This window comes from Drosophila obscura, unplaced genomic scaffold (assembly GCF_018151105.1).
Source record: "Drosophila obscura isolate BZ-5 IFL unplaced genomic scaffold, ASM1815110v1 contig_186, whole genome shotgun sequence".
NCBI lineage: Eukaryota > Metazoa > Arthropoda > Insecta > Diptera > Drosophilidae > Drosophila > Drosophila obscura.
In genome coordinates this window covers 8,569,281-8,591,474 of record NW_024542774.1, presented here as the reverse complement: position 1 = coordinate 8,591,474, position 22,194 = coordinate 8,569,281, and the positions used below count along the sequence as shown (strand labels likewise).

Below are 22,194 nucleotides of genomic sequence, written 5' to 3'. Positions count from 1 at the left end.
GCAGATCCACAACGGGATCGAGATATATAGAGGAATCTAGTCTAAGTCAAAAACATGTCAATACGAGTAAATTCTTTGTTACTGAGGTATCAAAGCAGCTTAAAAAATATAAATTTAACTCTTTTGAAAGGAAATTGGGTAGACAACGTGCCATACTCTAAAAATAAGTCGTTGATATTTAAAAAAAGGGACATTTTTGCTGACCTTCTTGCTTAAAACTTATTTTATAAGTTATCCAATAAATGGGAGTCCTTAAAATAAGCCAGATTGTAGAAAATTGATTCATCTATCATCTAAAATGATATTTTCAGTTGTTAAAGTCCTAACTAGCTAGTTATATTAAATCGAATATCAAAATTGATGAATATGATTTTCCTCGGTATATTTACGGTACATTTTGAAAATGAGACGGTATATTTCGGTATATTTCTAAGGGTCTGATTGTATATCGATAAATCCGGTTTTGAGTAATATTACACTGGTCGGGTCGCGTTGTTTTGTTTTCTGTTTTGTTGCTGTTCTGTTCGGTTGTCTTATGATTTATTTATATTCATTTATAGTGCATTTTCATCAATTAAAATGATCAGTTGAATGAGTGCAACCAACTTTGTGACTTAATGGTGTGTAAATTAGTATTCAAAGTTAATTCCCAGTACAGTGCATTTGTTTTGTTTGTCGGTGTGCATACCTTCAAGTGTGTGTGTGTGTGTGGTGTTGTGTGTGTTCTGCGAGCAACAGGTTTGTACTATTATCGGTCATCTCTAGATGTCCTCTCGCTCACACTTGACACTCAAAAATGAGTCTCAATATAAGCATTTCATGGTATGATATGAATTGCGGTGGATATTGGCTTGCATCCGTTGCATTTTTTGGTCCGTTTTGCTTGTTGCGCATACCCCTTTTTTCTCAGCAACACACGCCTGTTGCCGAACAACATTTTTAGGCCCCTAGCAACATTTGAAGGCGGGCGTATTTGAAAAACGGCCTTGCCGCACCACAAGAACCCCACTCGTCAACATGAATGAACGTGTCGTGACGACAAACTAGTGTCGAATTTTCTTCTTAATTCAGAAAAGTCCGTTGATATAGCCCACAAAAATATCACCTTCAAATTGTTGTCAAAAAATATATATATTTTGATATATCAGAATATCGTGTCCCTGTGCGTTTTTAAATCAAGCGGGAAAATCAAATTGCACTTTAATGCAATTTTAATGGAAATAATCATAAGAGCCATTAAACACTTGGAGTGATCGCTGGGCAACCCGTTTTTGTCAGACCGACCACGAGCGTCTCGCAGGTCTCAACGTGTTTTCAAGAGGTACGCCGCAGCGCTACCAACAACAAGTTCAAACTTGGCCATATTATCACAGTTAACAAGTGGGACCGCTCCGGCATCTGCATTTGTATCTGCCTTTGTGTCTGTGTGTGTGTGTGTTTTTTCGCGCGCGTGTGTTTGCGCTATTTGGAAAACGCGTTTGCGGTTTTCATCAAACCGAAATAAAAAATCAAAATAAAATGGAAAGTGTTCGTGCCAATCGGCTCCCAATACCGCTGATCTGATCGCCTCGATCTCTAAACAAACCTGAAACAACAACAGCAACAAAAAGGTGCGAATTTTGAAAGTTAATTTGTTCGGGCCTCAAAATTGTTTATCTTGCGTTGACAATTTTCCCATTTCTGCCCATGGCAGTGACCATTCATTGCCCTGCAGAAAGTTTATTTATTTGTAATTAATGTATGTTCATCGATGATCGATGGCAATTAGGTGCTGTGTTGTGTTGTGTGCAGATACTACTTCCATTTTGCGGCAGTCTGCTTTCCATAATCTCGATCTTCCACATATAAAATTAAATGGCTTGTTTCGCCCTCTGCTTCGGCTTTTAAACGTGCCATATAGTGCTTTTTTTTTGGCCGCCTCACAGACGGACGGGCTATAAACGCTGATGATGAATTTCACCCATGAAGTGAAATGATGGCTTTTGTTTTTTTTTTTTGGTTTTCCATCTTTGCGGCTGTCCCCGCCCCGCCCCTGCTCCCACTCTGCTGCCTTGTTAACTGCAACTGGTCTGGTCGTGCGCCGCCTGATTGCAGTCGAAAGTGGCCTGGGGCCTGCGGCGAGGTTTTCTCTAATGCTACGTGAAATTTTCGCCAACCGCCAGACGACGACAGGTGGCCGATCGGTCGGTCCACCAAGGCTTGAACCTCAGGTCGCCGTTGCGCAGCGCCTACGTGCCCCGTGTGGCAAGTGGCAAGTGCAGTTGGTTGCCCGAACCACCACCATCACCAGCACCGTACCCAGTACACAGCGCCAGCACCAGCACCAGCCCAAGAGAGTTCTTGCCTGTGGTTGTTTGGGGGTTACCTTTCGGTTTTCGTTTGCGGCATTTGCCGCGATCTGGTGGCAGCATGCTCTGAAAAACTCGTTTCTCCCCGCCTGTTGTTGTTGATGGCATTCTTTGTTGGTGAATGTCGATGTCGGTGCTACTACCCGCAGAGTTCCCTCTGAAGAGGCAGGCCAGGCCAAGCCTAGGTTCTTCCACTGCTGCTGCTGCTGTTGCTGTTGCTGCGGCTGCGGCTGCTTCTCGTATTATATGAACGTATTTTCTCATTGGAGTACATTTTTCGCTTGAGAGGAACCGAATGTTGCTGTCGTGCTTGATGCCCCTTTTTTCGCACAGTTAATTTTCTTGTTTTCTGGCTCCGCTCTCTTATTCACTTTTCATAATTCTGTCGTGTCCGTGAGTCAACGTTTTCCCTACGTTCCATATAAATATTTATGAGAAGGCAAGAGTCCAGAAACCACTGCCACAGTTTGTTCCTATGGCAGGCAAACTCATGATACCCACTGCCAACATTTAATGAAAGAAAGTCTTTGAGCAGATAAAAAATTAACTGCGTGGCGCAGCTTAACCAGACAAATGTCATAAAAAAAAAACAAAAACAAAAACACTTTCATGATGTGACGCACTCTCCTCAAGGCTGGATAAAAAACTATTTAAACTATTTCAGCGGCTTTAACTGGCGAAAATCATAAGAAAATAAAAGCTTGGCATGGAATGTGCAGCGAAAATAATTATATACTCGTACTCGTATCTCTGCCATGGGAAAGTCCGAAGTTGACTCTTTGACAATGTCAACAATGCTGCAGCAGGGACTGAACGGACCGTCGATGGCCTCCACTTTTGGAGCTGGCACCGTACGCCACAAAGATCGTGTCTAGCCGGGAGCTGAAGCTGTCGTCTAACTGGATGGCTTAGGCTTTGGATTTGTCTTGCGAAAGGAGTGGTGGAGTGGAGTGGCTGTTAGATATTCAAAGTATTTGACGGCTGCCTGGATGGATTATATTTTGGGCTACATTTGAAGCGGCCACAAAGAGTTTTAAAGTAGAGAGAGAGAAGCATAAGAATCTACTTTTATTGATCGAGCTATGGAACTATTGGAATAGAAGTTTCGCTTTCTTTTTGACAGAATTTTGATGACGGATTGCAGTGCCAGGCCCTGCCTGAACTACGAATACAAATATCTTCTGATAGAGTATAAACTTTGAGGGTTTTGTTGTCTGTTTCCGCGACACACACATTTAGAATTTTTTGCCATTGTTTATATGCATGTTAATTGTTTGTTATTTTGTATTTTGTATTACTTTGCGTGATGATAATTCATGACTTCTCGTTTAATTATTCCATTTTGCAGCTTCTTGCCATTGCGATGTTATGCCTGAGAATGGATGCTCAATGACAAATGAATTAAAGCCCCAAAGCAGGCCCCAAGAAGCGCTCAGAGTTTAGCTAAACATTCCCGCAACACAGAGAACAGAGAACGAGTATTGAATATCCAGCGATCGAATGCAATGGCAAAGCAAATCGTTTGTGGTTAGGCTTTAGACTATAGAAAAACGATTTAACCCAACGGACAGGAGTGTGGAGAGCAGAGGAGAGCAGAGCAGAGCAGAGTGGATTAAAATGCCAATAATAACAGCCACAACAACGACGATAGCCGGAGGTGGAGCGGGCGGGGCAGCCAGAGGCGTACCAATGGCCAAGACAACAGCAGCGTCATCGTCTGCCGCTGATTATCTAATGCTCCAACAGCAACAACAGCATCAGCAGCAGCAGCAGCAGAAACAACAGCAGCAGCAGCACTTTACCAATCACTTCTATCAACAGCAGCAGCCACAGCAGCAGCAGCAACAGTTGGCGCCTCTGAATGTTTCCCACCAACACTCGCACTCACATCCACATCCACATCCTGCTGCTGCTGCTACTACTGCCAGTGGCAGTGCCAGTGCCGGTGCTCCGGTCTCAACTAGTTTTGCAGCATTTAACGGAAACTCGAATCTAAGTTCTAGCCTGGCCAACGGAAGTGGCAAGAAATTCACTTGCAGCACCAGTGACAGCGCCGATGATAATTGTGAGGCCGCTGTGGCAAGTGGCTCAGATGTGGCTGGTAACGGCAGCGCGGATAAGTCTGCAATGGCGCCACCCGGCATCCACCACCACCACCAGCACCAGCACCACCATCTGCCCCCACCGCCACCGCCAGCAGTGAAGAAATCCTCCCCTGCAACAGCGGCAGCGGCAGCCACAGCTACAGCTGCGAACTCTGCCTCTCGCGAAGATGTTGCTTCGCTGAGTGGCACCTCCTCGCTGAACAGCCAAATGTCGGCGGTGCACAATCAGTTTATTGGCGGACTGCCCGGCAATGGAATAACCAATAATGGAATCAACGGTGGCCCAGCCATAGGACGACCGCCAGGACACCCGAGCAGCATTCTGAAAGGCAGCAAAGGTAAATGCCACTTAAAGTCTAACTAATTTAAGGGGAATATAGCAAGCATCAATCATGTACATAATTAGTCAGGGAGAGTCAGGTGTGCCCTAAGCTCCGTCTGTCTGTCTGTTCCAAATCGAATTTTCAATTTCGATTTGCCTCATAAAATATGAATTTTAATTACATAGTGCCCTCGCGAGACACCACAGAAGAGTGACTCATTTCCGCCCACACACACACACACACACACACACACACGCGCCATGTGTATCCACTCCCACATGCAGAGCCACACCCACTGCTACTCCAATTTCCATTCGCTTTCAGTTTAAATTTCAAGTTGAAAATGCACTTGCAGTGCCATGAAATTGTTAGCCTTTGTGACGAACGGAAATTACCGAAAAACTGGAACAAAAACTGAAAGGGGGAGAGGGAGGGCAAGTTGGATTGGATTGAAGCTAACGACAACAACAAATGTTTTGATGTAAGCCAAAGCCCACTTTTGTTGGGGGACCTTCTTCCCCGGTGGCCTGCTTCTTGCCCAGAGTGTTGTGGGTCTTCTTTCTTAGCTGCCTCTTAGAGGACTAAGTGTTACACCCTCAATAGAACATTGAATATTCCACCTGAGCAGCTGCAAGTGTCATACTCTACTCCCATTACATCTAATCCACTTGTCATCACTTTCTCACACACGAGGCACAAGACACGAGACAACCAGACAACAAGACAATAAGACAACAAAACAACAAGACACCAAGATAGACAGCTGCCATGGAAGCCCCTGAACCCCAGTCGATCCACTTTTGGCATCTCATTTTTGTGCCAACTGCAGCCTCAGCCTCAGATTCAGTTTCAGTGTGAATTTTCATGAATGAAACGCTAAGAAGCGAAAAGCTGATTCAGCTTATAGCCAAATTGCAACGGCAAAGTGGGTTTAAATACGAGAAGAGATGAGTGTGCGGTGCGCGGAGGGGTCGCCCCGTTACTGTAGTTGATTGACTTAATTTATTAGCTCTCGTGCTCTCTTGAGACTGTGTCTGTGGGGGCGTACGGCACGTAATTGGTGGTCTAGAATCGATATAGATGTGACGTGGGAAAATTAATATTTATATGCACTTTAGAGCGATAAACTAAGCGATATTAGAACTGTAAGTTGTAGGCTGTGTGGTGTAGGTGTGGAATGTGGCTATTAGGTTGAAAATGTTTAACCAAATCGCAGATATTTTGGCTGCCTTTCAAGCGGACTTTATCAAGCGCTTTGAGAGAATAGTATTAGGCGAATAGGTTCTCCAATCATTATGAATATTTATTCGTGTTTAAATTAAGTTGTTTTGTGGCTAATAGCTCTAAGAATCGTCGGACAAAGCTCTGCATTTCCGAAAATAACCTTATAAGAGCACAAAACTTGGCCACAAATGTCTTTAATTGGTAACACAAGCGATGATCTCCGAAAGAGTTCAATCTCATTTCCCATTCAAGCCAAACCCACACACATTCACCTCATCTATCTGTTTTAAATATAATTATGTACAACACCAGCCGCGTGTGGATCGGGGAATCGTTTTCGGAAGTTGGGCAAGTTTGTGGTTTAGTTTTGTATCTGACTGAATCATCTGTGGAGACTTTGCCGCTTCGCTTAATTTCCCTACCATTTAGTCTGTCCAGGCCATTGTTAGGCGGGTTTGGCAACCAGTTTTTGGGGGATCCTCTTGGGCAACACCTGTGGCCAAAGTATCTCCAGAGTTGGGGCTGTTTCAACTCAATTAGTGGCCATGTGATGGTTTGCTTAGACTCAGAAATAAAGCTCTCTGGGAATGAGGATGTTAATCTGGCGGGCTGAGTCTGAGACTCCTCCAAGTGGTGGCAATGAACTCCTCGTGGACTTGAGCTCACCCACGTGTAGAGGAAGCGGGACCCTCAGCGCACAATGTTTTTTTTATAAATATATTTTTTCTTGCTTATCATTTACGCCTCACGTCAGAGGCAATTAGCAGGCGGCAGTGTGGAGAACTTTCAGCGGGGCTTTGGAGTTGGAGTTGTGGTGCGGAGTGGAGCAGAATGGAGTGGAGTGGGAGAGTACCCTGTCCCTGCATCATCATATGATGCGATTATTAATTTCTTGATTACGACAGCCAGGGAGCCAGGGAGCAGATCCACTAGTTTATGGCGTGCCATGTAAGCCAAGTTAACGAAGCAGCAAAGCCAATTAGATGCAATCATTAGGCGAAGCACCAAAAGAGGGGAGTCCGCATCCACGTCCAAGAAGGAGAGAACTATAAGTATAAGGAGTCATGTCACAAATGACACACAGCCATGCCCGTCGTCTCCGCCCCTTTTCCCTGCGAGAACAAAGACAAAGTTGGGTTCATGCTGCCCCCAAGTGGGCGCACACGTTGCTTGACTCGATGACATCAATTGAGAGGCGCACACACAGAGGCAGACACACAGTGTGGCACAAAGTAGCAAGTTGCAAGCAGCGGGCTCTATTCAAAGAGGCGGCGTCGCATACCATGCGAATGCGGGCGGGAGTAATTCCCGAGGACTGCATACGAGTGTAGGTCCGAGTAAATTACGAGTTCTTGTTCTTGCTGCCCCATAATGGAACCCCCTCCGTCGTATGCTCAAGTGGACATTCCGTAACGTGGGGGAAACTCCAGAAACTCCAGCTCTAGATACAGATACAGCTGCAGCTTCAGTTCAAGCAGTCTAGCGGTCTAGACGGGATATGCATCCGTAGTGCTAGAGTGGCAGAACAAGCGGCTCATTACTGGCTAATTTATGTTTACGTTTTCGTTTACGTTTACGTTACTCCGGGAATTACACAAATTAAAGCTGTACGCGGAATAGGGGCTCTCTCACTTTGTTAGGAGTGGCTAAACATTCGAAAGATCTGTTTTAATTGCTCAGAAGAAAGAGAATGATCATCCAGATTCCTCTAAAGGGGGAACACTTTGACCCCAATCCTGGGACTCTTATGTGGTCACCATCATTTACGTGTTTAAAAGATTTCGTTGCATTCCTCATGCTGTACTCTGATCGTGTTGAAAGACACACGACTCCCGGTGACAGCTTACAAGTGGCAATACCCGAACGTGGCGAGCATGAACTTTTGGAGTCAGCGGAGTAGATCGATGTTGAGACTCTGACTGATGTGACTGTGATAGTTTGGAGATCGCTGGAACCTTGAAAGAGTGGATAGCATTGGCAATTAGATAATGGTATTTTTAACAGCATTTAGGTTCCAAATGCGAAATTAAGAGCTGAGGCCACAACTCCGTAACGGCCTGGCCGAGTCACGCCCCCTTGCCTTGTCCGCTTGGCCCGCTTGGCCCGCTCTATAACCCCCATTCACCTCCTCTCGCCGTTACGACGCGTGCGTAGCTCTGTTTCTGTTGTCTGTGTTTGACTTTTGTTTTCTGTCAATGGGCCTCAAAGTCAATGACCGTGCGTACTGGCTGTGTTCAGCTTTTATGTAATTTGTGTGCTCTGTGGCAGATTCTGGGGGATTGTCGGTATCTGTATGTGGATCTGCTTCAATGGTGGCACAGGCTGCAGGCCGCAGGCCGCACCACATGTTCGCCGAAAGTCTGCCTCTGCCTCTGTTTTGTTCTGTTTTGTTCCGCTCTGATCTGATCTGCTCTGCTCTCTTTGTTTAGAGTTCTTTCTGTTGTTCCTGTAGTACTCGCTTGCATCATTATTTTTAGACGTTTACCGAAGCATTAATGCATTCCCCAATTATCTATCAGATTGATCTCTCTGCACTGAACTGAACTGTTCTTCGAATTTCTCTCTCGCTCTCTCTCTATCTCTAAATTCGAAATGCAATTAGCCACAATCTGTGGTACCGATCCGTGTGTCAATCATTATCATCATATTATCGTTATGGCAATCCCTGTAATTATGAGTAATGGATATTCTTTGTTCAGCAGAGAAAAAAAGGCTCCAACTTGAGTGCGTTTTTTCTTGAATTCTTCTTGGATCCGTTAAGGCCAACATTCTCAGAGGATGAGTCACTTTTATGAGCTGGCTGACAAGGCATACCGATTTATTCTCCGCCCTGTAAGCTACCATCATCATGAAACATCTGTGAGGAAAGTGCTTTAAAAAGAGATTTAAGTATAGATCGTGAAAGCTGATACATAAAGGCTAGACTCTAGACTGTTCCGCCATTATACCTGAAACTCTATTCCTCTTCTAATATGATGATTCATTCGAAAAACAATCATTTGCACTGCTTATCTACATATGAACGTATGCAAATACATACATACATACATGTGTATGTAAGAGATACATTTTCAGCATAGATAACAGCAGAGAACTAATAACGTAACGGCGAATGCGTGTCGGTGATACTTATACTGTTTTCATATTTGCTTAAAAGCAGAGAAGATTAGAGCAAAAGTACATACATACATATGTACATACATACATAGGTGCATGGATGGAGAGCAATAGCCACAGCCGTGTGTGGGTGTGGGTGTGGTAAGGTAAACGTGAAGTGAATTCCCATTAGGTGGTGCATCTCTAGTCGAAGTATTACCTGAACACACACACACAAACCAAACACACACGCGTGCAGCTGTGAATAGTATTCTATGCTACATCTGGCGATCAAATACGCTCCCTCTCCCCTCTCCCAATCGCCTTCATCGTTCGTCTGCTTGTACAAATATTTACACAATGCAGTGTGCAAGCAGTGGAGTTGAGAACGAAAGCAGCGCAAAAGCAAACGATGAATCAAAAGCGGAGTAGGAGAAGCAACTGGGCGGAGGGAGTCAAACTGTGCCGCCAGCAACTTCCGTGCTTGCAAGGTGTAACAAAATAAAGTGCAGCCTTTCCCGATATCATATGGCTGTGAGTTGCTTGATACATAACCTTGTATAATATGCACCATGCATGCTGGTAGAGCTCCAATCTCATGCACATGCACAAACTCCCAAGCTCACACACACACACACACATCTTTTGCATACTGCAGACTAGACTGACTGCAGTTATTTGAACGAGCTCTCTCTCTCTCTCTCTCTCATTTACCATTGATGAGGGGAAGCAAATAAATCTAGGAGAAAGAAAAAGCTAAATCAAACACGGGAGAAGACGGCGCTTTTACCGTTTAGCAGTGTGTCGCGCGCTTCTGTCTCGCTTCGTTCGACGCCCCTCTCTCCAGCATGCGGCGTGTTCCACTTGCAAGTGTCTGGCATAAATATTCATCTTTCTATTCAAATGATTCGCAACACTCGTATGCTGTGGAATATGATGGCCAGGTGGGTCTTTCAGTCTCTGGGGCCCGGCCCCCTCATTCGATTAGCCCTATTCCATGGGTCTCTATCTATGTTTAGTATACATATGGAGTACATGTGGGGGGGCATGCACCTTAAAAGGGGTTAACGATGAGTGGTCTAAAGTCTGGCGACATCCATGTATATTTTAGCATAATTATTAAGTCAGGCCTGATTCGATTCTGCTTAGAGGTGGGCTTTGAAGTAAGATTTTCTTAGAATTACTGAAGTGTGACTCACTGTTGCAGATAATCTTACATGTAAGATCTCTCAAACGGTGTAACCTTGGTAAATTGCATAGGCCATTCCATCTTTCCGCTTAAAGGGGTCAGGTCGGACTTGGCCATAATTAAAATTTCTCCATTACTCATCGCCGCATCCAACCCGAGTGGCGAATCATTGCGACTACCCACAACCCATCCCATACCACTCTCTCTGTGGATGTGGAAAGTAGGTCATTAGCCTAACTAGAGCCTGCTGGGCAACTGTCGTCCCCTGACCACTGACAGCACAGCCACAGCACCACACAGCACCACACAGATGCTAATAATAATTATAATACCGGCTTGCCCCAATCGAAAACTCTTAACGCTTCAATCAACCGACAGTCGAATGGATGGCAGTGGGGCAGTGTCCAGTCAATGTGGGGGGGTAGGGGGGTCATGCCATGCCAAACTATTTTCGGGTGGCTGAGCAATCAGCTCTGTGACTCTGTTTCACGAATTGCAACCTCCTGCATTTGGGTTCAATGAACGATTTGAGGTCGGGTTTAACCAAACTTTTTCTCTTCTTCATTGCAGAGAATCTCCTGCAGAACACGTACTACAACGGCGAGGCTGGTGAGGGCAGTCTGGGCAGCGAGTGCGGCGGCGGAGATGGCAACCACGATGATCCAGGCGATGGCCTGGGACCACTGCCCCCTAAATGGGAGACCGCCTACACCGAACGCGGCGAATTGTACTTTATAGAGTAAGTAGAATGCTCCCAAATCTAAATCGTGGCGTTGAACTGACGATGATCTCCGTCCCATGACAGCCACAACACTGGAACCTCCCATTGGCTGGACCCTCGCCTGTCCAAGTACCAGAAGAAGTCGCTGGAGGACTGCTGCGAGGACGAGCTGCCCTACGGCTGGGAGAAGATCGAGGACTCCATGTACGGCATGTACTTTATCGATCATGTGAATCGCAGGACGCAGTACGAGAACCCCGTGCTGGAGGCCAAGAGGAGAGCTGCCGAGCAACGTCAGCATCAGCAGCAACAGCAGCAGCAGCAACAACAGCAACAGCAACAGAATCTTCAGCTACAGCAACAAACAGCAACAGCAACAGAATCTTCAGCAGCAGCAGCAGGAGCAGGATCAGCGTTCCAAGACGCCAACGGCGGTGGACGGGAACCTTCTTCCTGCGGAGGTGGAGGATGAAGCGCCACTCAAGCTGCTCTACAAGTTCACCCGCAATCCCGCAGAGCTGCAGGGCCAGCGCATCAACACCACGCTGCTCAAGTCCACCCGTGGCCTGGGATTCACCATCGTTGGTAGCGACGGCAGCGCTGGCGGCGATGTGGAGGAGTTCTTGCAGATCAAAACCGTGGTGCCCAATGGTCCCGCCTGGCTGGATGGTCAGCTGCAGACGGGCGACGTTCTGGTCTATGTGAACGACACCTGCGTCCTGGGCTACACGCATCACGATATGGTAAACATATTCCAGTCGATACTGCCCGGGGAGAGGGCTGCCCTGGAGGTGTGTCGCGGCTATCCGCTGCCCTTCGATACCAACGATCCCAACACGGAGGTGGTGACCACCATGGCTGTGGATGGACGCGACTCCGACAAGCAGCGTCGCCTCAACATGGATGGCAACTACAACTTTCTAGACCTGTCCGGAGAAGGGGCCGGCAAGGCGAGTGGCAGTGGCTTCATTCTGATGAAGAAGCCGGAACTCTACACCTTCTCGATCATGAAGGGAGCTATGGGCTTTGGCTTCACCATTGCCGACTCCGCCTGCGGCCAGATCGTCAAGAAAATTCTTGATCGCAGCTGCTGCACGCAGCTAATGGAGGGCGATGTCCTGCTGGAGATCAATGGAATCAACGTTCGGAACAAGCCGCACTTCTATGTGGTCGAGCTGTTGAAGGAGTGCAGCCAGACGACGCCCACAGCCGTGAAGATCCAGCGCACGCCCCCCGATCCGCCTGCCAATCCGCTCAGTCAGCTCGGTCAGCTCAATCAGGTGGGGAACGTGGCCAAGCTGCGCAAGAACTTTGTGGGCAGCGGTCTCTTCCGCAGCAAGACCCCCACGGCGGACCTGTACAGCACCCAAGTCAAGGAGGTGCTGCCGATGCGCCCGAAGACGCCCTTGGTGGACACACGACGTGCCAGGGTCCAGACGCCCAGCAATGAGGTGGATGGCGAAGACGTGCCAGCGGATGAGACGGAGGCGAGAAAGCCTCTACAGCTGCACACTCAGGGCAAGTCGAACAGCAGTCTCCAGGAGCTGGACGACATACCCTTCATGGATCCCTATCCCAAGATGGTCAGTCGGCTGAGCGAACGCCTGGCGGAGGCCTCCCTTCAGGCGGATAATGGAGGTGGCATCTATGGCCTGCCGCCCAGCATGCAGCCGTTGCCACTGCCGCTTACCCATCACGAATCCTGCTACTGCTACGACTGCCAGGCCCAGCGCTACCGTCCGGGCTACTTTGTGCCGCCGCAGCAGTCCACGATCCCCGGAGGAAGCGGCCAGTACTCGCCCCTGCAGGCGGCCCACATCCAGAACGAGCGGATACAGCGGCGTGTCAACGAGCTGCTCAGCGATCGCAGGCGCGTGGGCTTTGCCAACCTCGATCCTCCGCAGCAGCAGATGCAGCACTCGCCCAGCTGGCGCAACGGGGCCTTGCTCGATGTCTCCGAGGACGCGGACCAGTGTGAGCTGACCGAGGTGACATTGGAGCGTCAGGCTCTTGGATTTGGTTTCCGCATTGTCGGCGGCACCGAGGAGGGCTCCCAGGTGACTGTCGGGCACATTGTCCCAGGTGGGGCCGCGGACCTGGATCAGCGCATAGCCACCGGCGATGAGATACTCAGCATCGATGGCATCAATGTGGTAAGTGAGCGGATCGTGTGGCTCACGAAAGCCCTGTGCTAATCTGTTTCCCGCAGCTCAACTCTTCGCATCACAAAGTCGTCTCTTTGGTGGGTGAATCTGGTCTGCGTGGCCAGGTCACCATGATCCTGCGACGTCGACGAGGTGCACTTCTGCAGCAGGCTCCGCCACTCGTAACGCAGATGCGGCGGTATCCCTACGATGTCATTGTCAGCCGACACGAGAACGAGGGCTTTGGCTTTGTCATAATATCCTCATCGAATCACTATTATGGCTCGACCATAGGTAAGGCGGTGTCATCGAATCTAGAAGCTGAAACGCAATAATCTTATGTTTCACTTGGATCCCTAGGAAAACTGATTCCCGGCAGTCCAGCGGATCGTTGTGGGGAGCTCAAGGTGGGCGACCGCATTATAGCCGTGAATCGGATCGAAATAGCTGGCATGTCCCACGGCGATGTTGTGAATCTCATCAAGGAGTCGGGTCTGCATGTGCGTCTCACCATTGGCTGTCCTTTGAAAGAGGGCGGACCCAGTCCCGGCGGCAGCAGTGCTGGTCTGGGCAGCAACACTCCACTCCAAGCATCTCCCGGACAGATTAAAGCGCCATCACTGCCATCACACCAGCAACAGCCGCAGCTACCGCAGCAAAACCAGCAAAGCATCCAACAGCAACAGCATATCCAGCAGCAACTCCAACTCCAACAGCAACATCAACAGCATCAGCAACAGCTACATCACCACCAGCAATTGGAGATGCCAATGTCCATGCCCATGCCCGGACACGGTGGCTATGTGGAGCGACCCAGTAACAATATTGCGGCCACTCTGGCCCTGCATCAACAGCAGCCACAGTTATGACTCTGAGATCTACGAATCCGGCTCTACAAGAGCTTTCTCTAGTGCTCGATCGTGGGGAGAATTGTTTGTAATTAGTACTTAATTAGGTAACCCCAAAGACTGAATTTAGTAAGCCTCTGTAAATCTAACACTTAACGAATCTCGCGACCGTTTCGTGAATGCATCTTTTATACCAGTCCCATTAAGTGGCGTAGGCTTAGAGATTATCCAGACATTACCCGTATAGGCATATCAGAATGTGAGATATTTACTGCATTTTACTTACTGTTTTATATGTATGTATTCTAATATTAGATTGTAAATGTACAAATGTAAAGGGCTTCAATATTTTATTCACAAGTATTTTATAAATCCGCATACATATATAAAATTGATTAAGCAGCTATGACGTTGTTTCATTGCAATGGAGCTGCATTAAAGTGATTCTTAAAGCAAAGATAAAAACTGCACCCAGCTGCCAATAGATACTGACAAAAGAAAATGCGCCATCTTGTATTGAGCCCCATTTTAAAATTTTAAATTCAAGAAACAAGGCCAGAAAATTTTCAAATATTTCGAATATTTATTGAAAATTCATTTGGAATGCGATACAATGCATTGTAGGATGAGCAGCTGTCTGGGATGGGATGGAACCCGCTGGTTGATGTGATGAAACGAAAACTTATGACATCTCCAGTCCTGCCACAGATTAAACTGCATTTTAAACGACTTTTAATAATAAAAGTCTTCTCCACGCTCTTCTGCTATCCACTTGTGATAGCCTGGATCCTTGGCCAATTCGCGATCGATGGCATCGACTGTAGCCTGGGCCCGTCTTTCATAGGCACGCTCTGCTCTGCGAGCACCACGCGAATTCGATTTGGCGACGACACTATTTTGTTGGACGGCTGGGCCATGGCTGCCGCCTTGACCGCCGTACTGGACTGCTCCACGGCCTTGAGCCGTGTTTTCGGGAGCCGTGTAGAATTCCCGTTTGGTGACCGTGACCTGATACTTTGTCTCACTGCAGAGTGCTCCGCGCGAATTCGAGTTCTGGCCCCTATTTGGTTGCGGGGCAATGGCGGCGTAGTGGCTGCCGCCCTGGCCTTGGTTGTCATTATTGCCATATGACTTGACTTCGTACTGGTATTGATATTTGCTGTTCCATGGATCTCTGCGACTCATCTTGAATTCTGCGGAGAGAGGAAATAATAGCAATGCACAGGATAGTAATTCCACCACAATTCTGTAATTAGTTAACCAACCGATGCTTCTCTTTCTTTTTTGCGTCTGTTCACTTACGGCTCCCTCACAAAACTGATTTTTGGTTCCACTTTCCGACCCTTCTTTGACAGAAAAGTGCCGAGTGCGCAGTTTTATGATACACATACGTACATGTGTGTATATGTGAGACACAGCTTATACACAGGCTAGCCTGTGGATATGTATGTACATATGTATAAGACCCTTTATTGTTTAGATCTCCGGTTTCTCTGATAAACTTGAGTGCTTCGATCGGCTAGACGGCTTGGATCGCGCTTGACTTTGCCTCAAAATGTGTATATGTCGTAGATTTTTAAAATAAAAGCATAACTGTAGTTGAGCAGAATGATGAAAGCAAGAGAGAGGATCAATAGGCAAAGACAGAAACTACGCAGGAGAGTAATCCGCTATTTTTTAAATGTGTGATTAATGCAGTAGTGTTGGTGAGAGAGAGAGCAATAGAAGGTAGATCAAAAAGGAATTTGCTGATAGAGAGAAATATGTAGGATGCAATATGAGTATGTATTGTGTGAGATAAGAGAAGCTGGTAAAGAAAAAGAGTGGTAGAGTAAAAGAGTGAAAGGAGAGGAAGAGCAGCCCTGTGCATACATATGTATGCATAAATGTACAAACATTACGCGGTGCTATTCGATCCAGCAGAAAACATGAAACCAAAAGAGTCAATTATGATGTCATTTCCTAGTCCCCTAAAGAAGCTGTAAATTTTCCTTGACACAAACGTATGGATGTTTCATGGTCATTTATTATTCATTACACAGACTTCACTTCTTTCAGTTTTCCAGAGCGATCTCCAAACTGTACATAAATGTTGTACTATCAGTAGAGGAGCATTAGGGCTAATACAAGTACTAGTATTGTAGAGGCTTTGTTACAAAATATAATGCGTCTGTTTAAATAGACTTATGCGTAAAATTGAATATGTGCTGCTTGGGTCGGTTATATGGGCTTGATCTTGAAGTGGAGACCGATGAGCGAGAAGACCAGACACTTTAGATCCTGCACAAGATAATAGAAGCAGCGCAAGCCCTCGGGGTCCTTTGAGCGATTCACGTCCACCAAGGAGCCCGTTTTTGAGGTAGTAAACGAGATGTGCTCGTCGCCAATCACAATCTCCAGTTCCTGAAAAATGCTTGTGTCATTCTTGCCGTCATTCAGCGTTGTGGCCACTTACCTGGCGACCCACGCGATCTGGTGGCGGCCAGGGCAAATCGTCCTCCTGCATTATTTCCGAATCAATTATGATGCGTTTCAGCTCTTCCATGACGGACTGGTGCACGAACGCCTCCTTGCGGATCATGGTGTCGTTCTTGTAGTTGGAATTGTTGGCGTACCGCAACTTGCCGTCCGGCCGGAACTCGAACTCTAGAAACTCGTGGCCAAACTTGCCCTTGTGACCCACATAATAGCGCAAATAGAAGTCCTCGGAAGCCATGATGGTTCCACAGCTGTATTTGTGATGTTTTAATTAATTTTTTCAGGAAAAACACAAATTTTTCCAACTTTTACTAAAAACGCGGCCAGAGATGGAAAACAATTATGGGCCCTATCGATACAGTCGCGTTGTTAGGGTTGTTTTGACTATCGCTAGCAAATGGTTAGTTACCGTGTAGTTATTATGTAAAATAGGGACCTTCTCTGTACAAAATGTATTAATCAATTGGATTAAATTATATGCTTAGCGCCGGGGGTCCTAGCTAGCTAGTAACATTAGATCGAATTTTAAAATTGAGGAATATGATTTTCATCGGTATATTTACGGTTTAATTTTTCTACCATGAAAAGGTATATTTCTGATGGGCGACGGTATATTTTACCGATAAATATTTTATCGATATACAACAAAACAACAAAACAGGGTTATTTGTGTTAAAATGTAACTTTATTTTGCTAAAATGAAACTGCCTCAACAAGTAAATTACTAACTAACTACGGTAAGCAGACTTGACTCCCCTAACGTTGAAACTATAGCCAACCTCGTAATTTCCCCAGCAACATTGTAATCATTGCAAAATTGCAACAAAGTTTTGGTGGATTCGCATTTGTTTGCTTGTGTGGGTGTGTGGCCGCCGCTGGGACTCCGCTGTTGTAATGGCTTTGCGATTTCCATGTCCATGTCAAAGCGCATGGGAGAGGATGGCGTGTGGCAGCCTCTCGAGCTGCAGCTCCGCGGCGTATCTCGGTCAAAGTAATTTTACAAAAACACAAACATCCATTAATTTCAGCAGAGAGAGCCGGAGAGTGCTCCGAGATGGTGAGAGCGATAGAGAAGCTACGAAGTGAAAGTGCAAGGATGTGAGAGCTCATGCGCCGCAATTGGCGGGAAAACAGACAGAGCACCACGTGCAACACCATCCTGCGTCGTCCTTCGGGAAAACTCGGTCGTGCAACAAAGTTGCGCTCAGCTGCCTTCTCTTTACGAGCGCTTACTTCGGTGGTGGTTTGTTTTGACTGTCCGCCTCGAAAATCGATGACATTGAGCGCAACATTGTTGCCTGCCTCTCCATGTTGCATCCTCATCTACATCCACACCCACATCCGCATGCCGATGTGCCCCGCCTAGTAATGCTCATGTTCTGGCTCCTCCTCCGCCTTCCATTATATTTAAAGCACAAACAAAACTCTCCGACTCTCGCTGGCTGCCTGCAATTTTTCATCGCTCTCCGTAGCCGTCTCTCTCTCTCTCCCTCTCCGGCCGTATGCCGGCTCGCTCTGGGCTCCGGATCTTCCAGCGGTCGGGCCGAGTCGCTGCCTCCATTTACAACTTTGTTAACTTCGGGCCTTTTGTGTGTGCAGTTGGTATCGAGGACAGTAACCGGGACAAAGTTACTTTGTTGCGCGTTAATTGATTTTTCCGCAATCAGTTTTTGCTTCCTTGTAAAACCCGCAAGTGGTCATAAAAAAACGGAAGAAAGTCTGCCATTAAAAGCGGCCCTTGAATAGAAGCCAAAAGGTGTGTGTGTGTGTGTGGATTCAAGGGGACTATAAAGATGAGATTTGTGTGAAAGTAAGGAACAGTCCCTGCGGGTATGTATCTATGATTCTTGTATGTACATCTGTGTGAGTGTGTGCATAAGTTACTGCAAAAAGTAACTAGAATGTGTAGCTATAGCTACAGTATACTGGAATCAGATGGAGGACTGATATACATACTAACTATTATGGCAGGGCTATAATTTTAAAGCATACTTTTCAGCGTATATGTCTATAGAGAAATCTCATCCTATTTCTAATGATACTAGATACTCTAGATGACATTTTCCAACTAATTTTCTTCATTTCTATGCCATTTACTTCCAGACCATGTAGACAACCCCAAAAACCCTTCCATAGTAGAATCAGGAAAAGGCCCCTACATGCAACATTCCATCGAATGAATAAGCAATTATGGATACATGAAACGTTTCACGAATTCACGAAGTAACGCGAAGTCAACATGTCAACGAACCCCAACTCCAGCGCCAGCGTCAGCGTCAGCGCTAGCCCTCAGCTGCCACAAGTTCAGGCAGCAGCCTTTGCCATGCAACCATGCAACCGTAACCGGCAGAGAGAGGTGGTGGTCAGGAGCAGCGGCATCGGCATCGGCAGCTCCTCGCAGCGTAACCTGCTCGAGTTTGTGTGCATCTGTGTTGCGTGCATCGCATGCTATTACAACAGCACACAGTGCGGACTCGTGTTCGATGACATCAGTGCGATAAGGGATAACAAGGACCTGAGGCCCCACACGCCACTGCGTAATGTGTTCCTTAACGATTTTTGGGGCACACCGATGCGCAAAGAGCAGTCCCACAAGTCCTACCGACCGCTCACAGTGCTGACGTTCCGCTTCAACTACTTGCTGCATGCACTGGAGCCGTTTGGCTACCATCTCGTCAACCTGCTGCTGCACTTGATGGTCTGCCTGCTGTGGCGTCGGGTGTGCCGGCTGCTGCTCCGCCAGTGTGCGGCCGTGGGCAGTAATGCAACATCGTCCTCGCTCAACACATGCGCCTTTGTGGCCTCGCTGCTCTTTGCCATTCACCCGGTGCACACGGAGGCCGTTACTGGCGTCGTCGGCCGCGCTGAATTGCTCTCTTCCATCTGCTTCCTGGCCGCCTTTCTCAGCTACGCGAAGTCCGTCGGCGATTCTGGCTGCACGCGACGCACCAATTGGCTGGGACTGTTCCTCTGCTTTGGCAGTTGCCTTTCGGCCTCCATGCTGTGCAAGGAGCAGGGCATCACCATTGCCGGAATATGCGTCGTCTACGAGCTGTTCGTCGTTCATCAACTGCGACCGCTGCATTTGTGCCACTTTGTGCTGCGTTTCTTTGAGGAGCAGCCCGACCAGCAGCAGTCCCCCAAGCTGGGCAATTTGTCGGGCGCTCGTCGCTGGTCGTCGTCGGCTCTGTGGAAACGCTTGTGCTTCCTGGCCGGCATCACGGTGGCCCTTCTGGCAGGGCGTGTCTATGTGATGGGCTCACAGTTGCCCATTTTCACGCGCTTCGACAATCCAGCTTCGGCGGCAGATACGCCCGAACGGCAGCTCACCTACGGCTACCTCATCTACCTAAACTGCTGGCTCCTCCTGTGCCCCTCTCTGCTCTGCTGCGACTGGACCATGGGTGAGTGTAATAATTAATTCAAACGAGTCTCCCTTCTAAACGCTCCTCCTCAGGCACTGTTCCGCTTCTGGAGGGATTCGCGGATGCCCGCAATGTGACCACTCTGTGCACCTTCCTGGCCCTGGGAGCGCTGGTGGCCAAGGCCTGCTTCACCCGCAATCTGGCCCAATCGCGGACGCTGCTCATGTGCCTCGGGTGGATGGTGCTGCCCTTTCTGCCGGCCTCCAATCTGTTCTTCCCGGTGGGTTTTGTGGTGGCCGAACGCATTCTGTACATGCCATCGATGGGCTACTGTCTGCTGGTGGCCTACGGCTTCGAGCAGCTGCAGCGACGTTGGAGCCTCAAATGGAGGACCTTGGGACAGCTGGCCCTCGGCGTTTTGCTGGTCTCCCACGCCCTGAAGACCCATCAACGCAATCGCGACTGGCGGACGGAATACTCTCTGTTCATGTCCGGTGTGCATGTGAATCAGCGCAACGCCAAGCTCTACAACAATGTGGGACACGCCCTGGAGAACGAGGGAGGGTACGAGGAGGCCCTGCTCTACTTTCAGCAGGCGGTGCGCATTCAAACCGACGACATTGGTGCTCACATCAACGTCGGCCGGACGTTCAACAATCTCAAGCGCTACGCGGAGGCAGAGCAGGCCTACGTGAAGGCCAAGGCTCTGTTTCCGCAGGCCAAGCCAGGAGTCAGCTATCATGCGCGCATAGCGCCCAATCACTTGAATGTTTTCATCAACCTGGCGAATCTCATAGCCAAGAACCAGACACGACTCGAGGAGGCCGACCATCTCTATCGCCAGGCCATCAGCATGAGGAGTGACTACGTTCAGGTGAGATCCCTTGGATTCCCCCCAGACTGGGAATTGTAATATAATGTTTGATTGCGTTACTTGCAGGCCTACATCAACCGCGGCGACATTCTGATGAAGCTCAATCGCACGGCCCAGGCGCAGGAGGTGTACGAGCAGGCTCTGCTGTATGACAGCGAGAACGCGGACATCTACTACAACCTGGGCGTGGTATTTCTGGAGCAGGGCAAGAGCCAGCAGGCTCAGGTGTATTTCAACAAGGCCATCGAGCTGTATCCGGAGCACGAGCAGGCGCTGCTCAATTCGGCGATTCTGCTTCAGGAGCTGGGGGGCGAGGAGGCGCGCAAGGTGTCCCGGTCGCGCCTGTACAAGGTGCTGGCCAAGGATGATCACAACGAGAAGGTCTACTTCAATCTGGGCATGCTGGCCATGGACGAGTCCAGCTTCGAAGAGGCGGAACAGTTCTTCAAGCGAGCCATTCACCTCAAGTCGGACTTTCGCAGTGCGCTCTTCAATCTGGCCCTGCTGCTGGCGGACACGAAGCGGCCCCTGGATGCGGTGCCCTACCTCAACCAGCTGATACGCCACCACGCCTCGCATGTGAAGGGCCTCATCCTGCTGGGCGACATCTACATCAATCACATGAAAGATCTGGATGCGGCCGAGAAATGCTATCGCAGCATCCTTCACTACGATCCCCAGAATACCCAAGGACTGCACAATCTGTGCGTGGTGTTTGTGGAGCGCAAGCGACTGGCCAAGGCCGCTGTCTGCCTGCAACATGCCCAACGACTGGCTCCCGCCGAGGACTACATTGGTCGCCACCTGCAGATTGTCCATTCGCGACTGCAGAAAATCAACAAGTTACCTGAGTCGGCGCCAGAGCGGCAGCTCGCGTACGAGGACTACGATCCGCACGAGTTTAAGCTGCCCCAGGATGGGGCAAGTCCACACAAGTCTCGCAAACGGTCATAGCAAAAGCGGGCATAAAACGGCGCAAAGATAATGTATAATGTATAAAGACAAAAGCCTAGCATAATTTTATGTTGAGTGATGAGTATCTCGCATTCCGTGAAGGGTTCAGAGTCTGATTAAGCATAAAGGATATTCCATGATGCTATTCCCAGAGTACAGTACTCTCTCGTTTAGTTATAAACAACTATATACAACTATTGTGCTCACTGTTTGTGGCACACTTTCAATGTGATGGAGCCGTCAACTGAAAAATGAGTGAAAAATGGTTATTTATTATGTAAATACGCGTCTATAATTTGTATTGACAGCTGGGAAACTTGCATTTACCTTTGCAAAAACTCAAAAATAAATGTACTTAACGATAACTTAAAGAAAACATCAACTAAGCTAAAACATAACTTTACCATGGGTTTCCTCCAAATAAAATAAAAATAAAAATTAAAAATAACTATGTTGTATGTTGGTGTGATATTTATTGAGTCGTAAATACATAAATACACGTAGAATCTTTACATCTTTGGGCGT

General features: G+C 47.9%; 4 protein-coding genes across 6 annotated transcripts; 2 read left to right on the top strand and 2 right to left on the bottom strand.

Annotated features, from left to right (window-relative positions):
• The first annotated feature begins 1,001 nt into the window (after window positions 1-1,001).
• LOC111073596 (membrane-associated guanylate kinase, WW and PDZ domain-containing protein 2) lies at window positions 1,002-14,432 on the top strand. The gene is made up of 7 exons (XM_041593260.1): window positions 1,002-1,610; window positions 3,697-4,791; window positions 10,856-11,024; window positions 11,091-11,294; window positions 11,365-13,159; window positions 13,216-13,444; window positions 13,511-14,432. The coding sequence occupies exons 2-7, from the start codon at window positions 3,966-3,968 to the stop codon at window positions 14,017-14,019; spliced, it is 3,732 nt and encodes a 1,243-aa protein (XP_041449194.1). The 5' UTR covers window positions 1,002-1,610; window positions 3,697-3,965; the 3' UTR covers window positions 14,020-14,432.
• Window positions 14,433-14,561: 129 nt separating this feature from the next.
• Window positions 14,562-15,402, bottom strand: LOC111073604. The gene is made up of 2 exons (XM_022365997.2): window positions 15,264-15,402; window positions 14,562-15,191 (listed from the first exon to the last, which is right to left on the bottom strand). Exons 1-2 carry the CDS (start codon window positions 15,385-15,387, stop codon window positions 14,731-14,733), a joined length of 585 nt encoding a protein of 194 aa, XP_022221689.2. The 5' UTR covers window positions 15,388-15,402; the 3' UTR covers window positions 14,562-14,730.
• Window positions 15,403-16,006: 604 nt separating this feature from the next.
• LOC111073606 (protein mago nashi) lies at window positions 16,007-16,824 on the bottom strand. The gene is made up of 2 exons (XM_022365999.2): window positions 16,454-16,824; window positions 16,007-16,401 (listed from the first exon to the last, which is right to left on the bottom strand). Exons 1-2 carry the CDS (start codon window positions 16,712-16,714, stop codon window positions 16,219-16,221), a joined length of 444 nt encoding a protein of 147 aa, XP_022221691.1. The 5' UTR covers window positions 16,715-16,824; the 3' UTR covers window positions 16,007-16,218.
• Window positions 16,825-17,103: 279 nt separating this feature from the next.
• On the top strand, window positions 17,104-22,110 carry LOC111073598 (protein O-mannosyl-transferase Tmtc3). 3 transcript variants are annotated; one of them, XM_022365989.2, is made up of 5 exons: window positions 17,104-17,213; window positions 17,272-17,467; window positions 18,580-19,880; window positions 19,934-20,715; window positions 20,782-22,110. In XM_022365989.2, exons 3-5 carry the CDS (start codon window positions 18,716-18,718, stop codon window positions 21,667-21,669), a joined length of 2,835 nt encoding a protein of 944 aa, XP_022221681.2. In that variant the 5' UTR covers window positions 17,104-17,213; window positions 17,272-17,467; window positions 18,580-18,715; the 3' UTR covers window positions 21,670-22,110. The 3 variants fall into 3 exon arrangements, with proteins under 3 accessions (XP_022221681.2, XP_022221680.2, XP_022221682.2); XM_022365988.2 differs by lacking the exon at window positions 17,272-17,467 and having other exon boundaries at window positions 17,105-17,213; XM_022365990.2 differs by lacking the exons at window positions 17,104-17,213; window positions 17,272-17,467 and adding an exon at window positions 18,089-18,306.
• The last annotated feature ends 84 nt before the right edge of the window (window positions 22,111-22,194 follow it).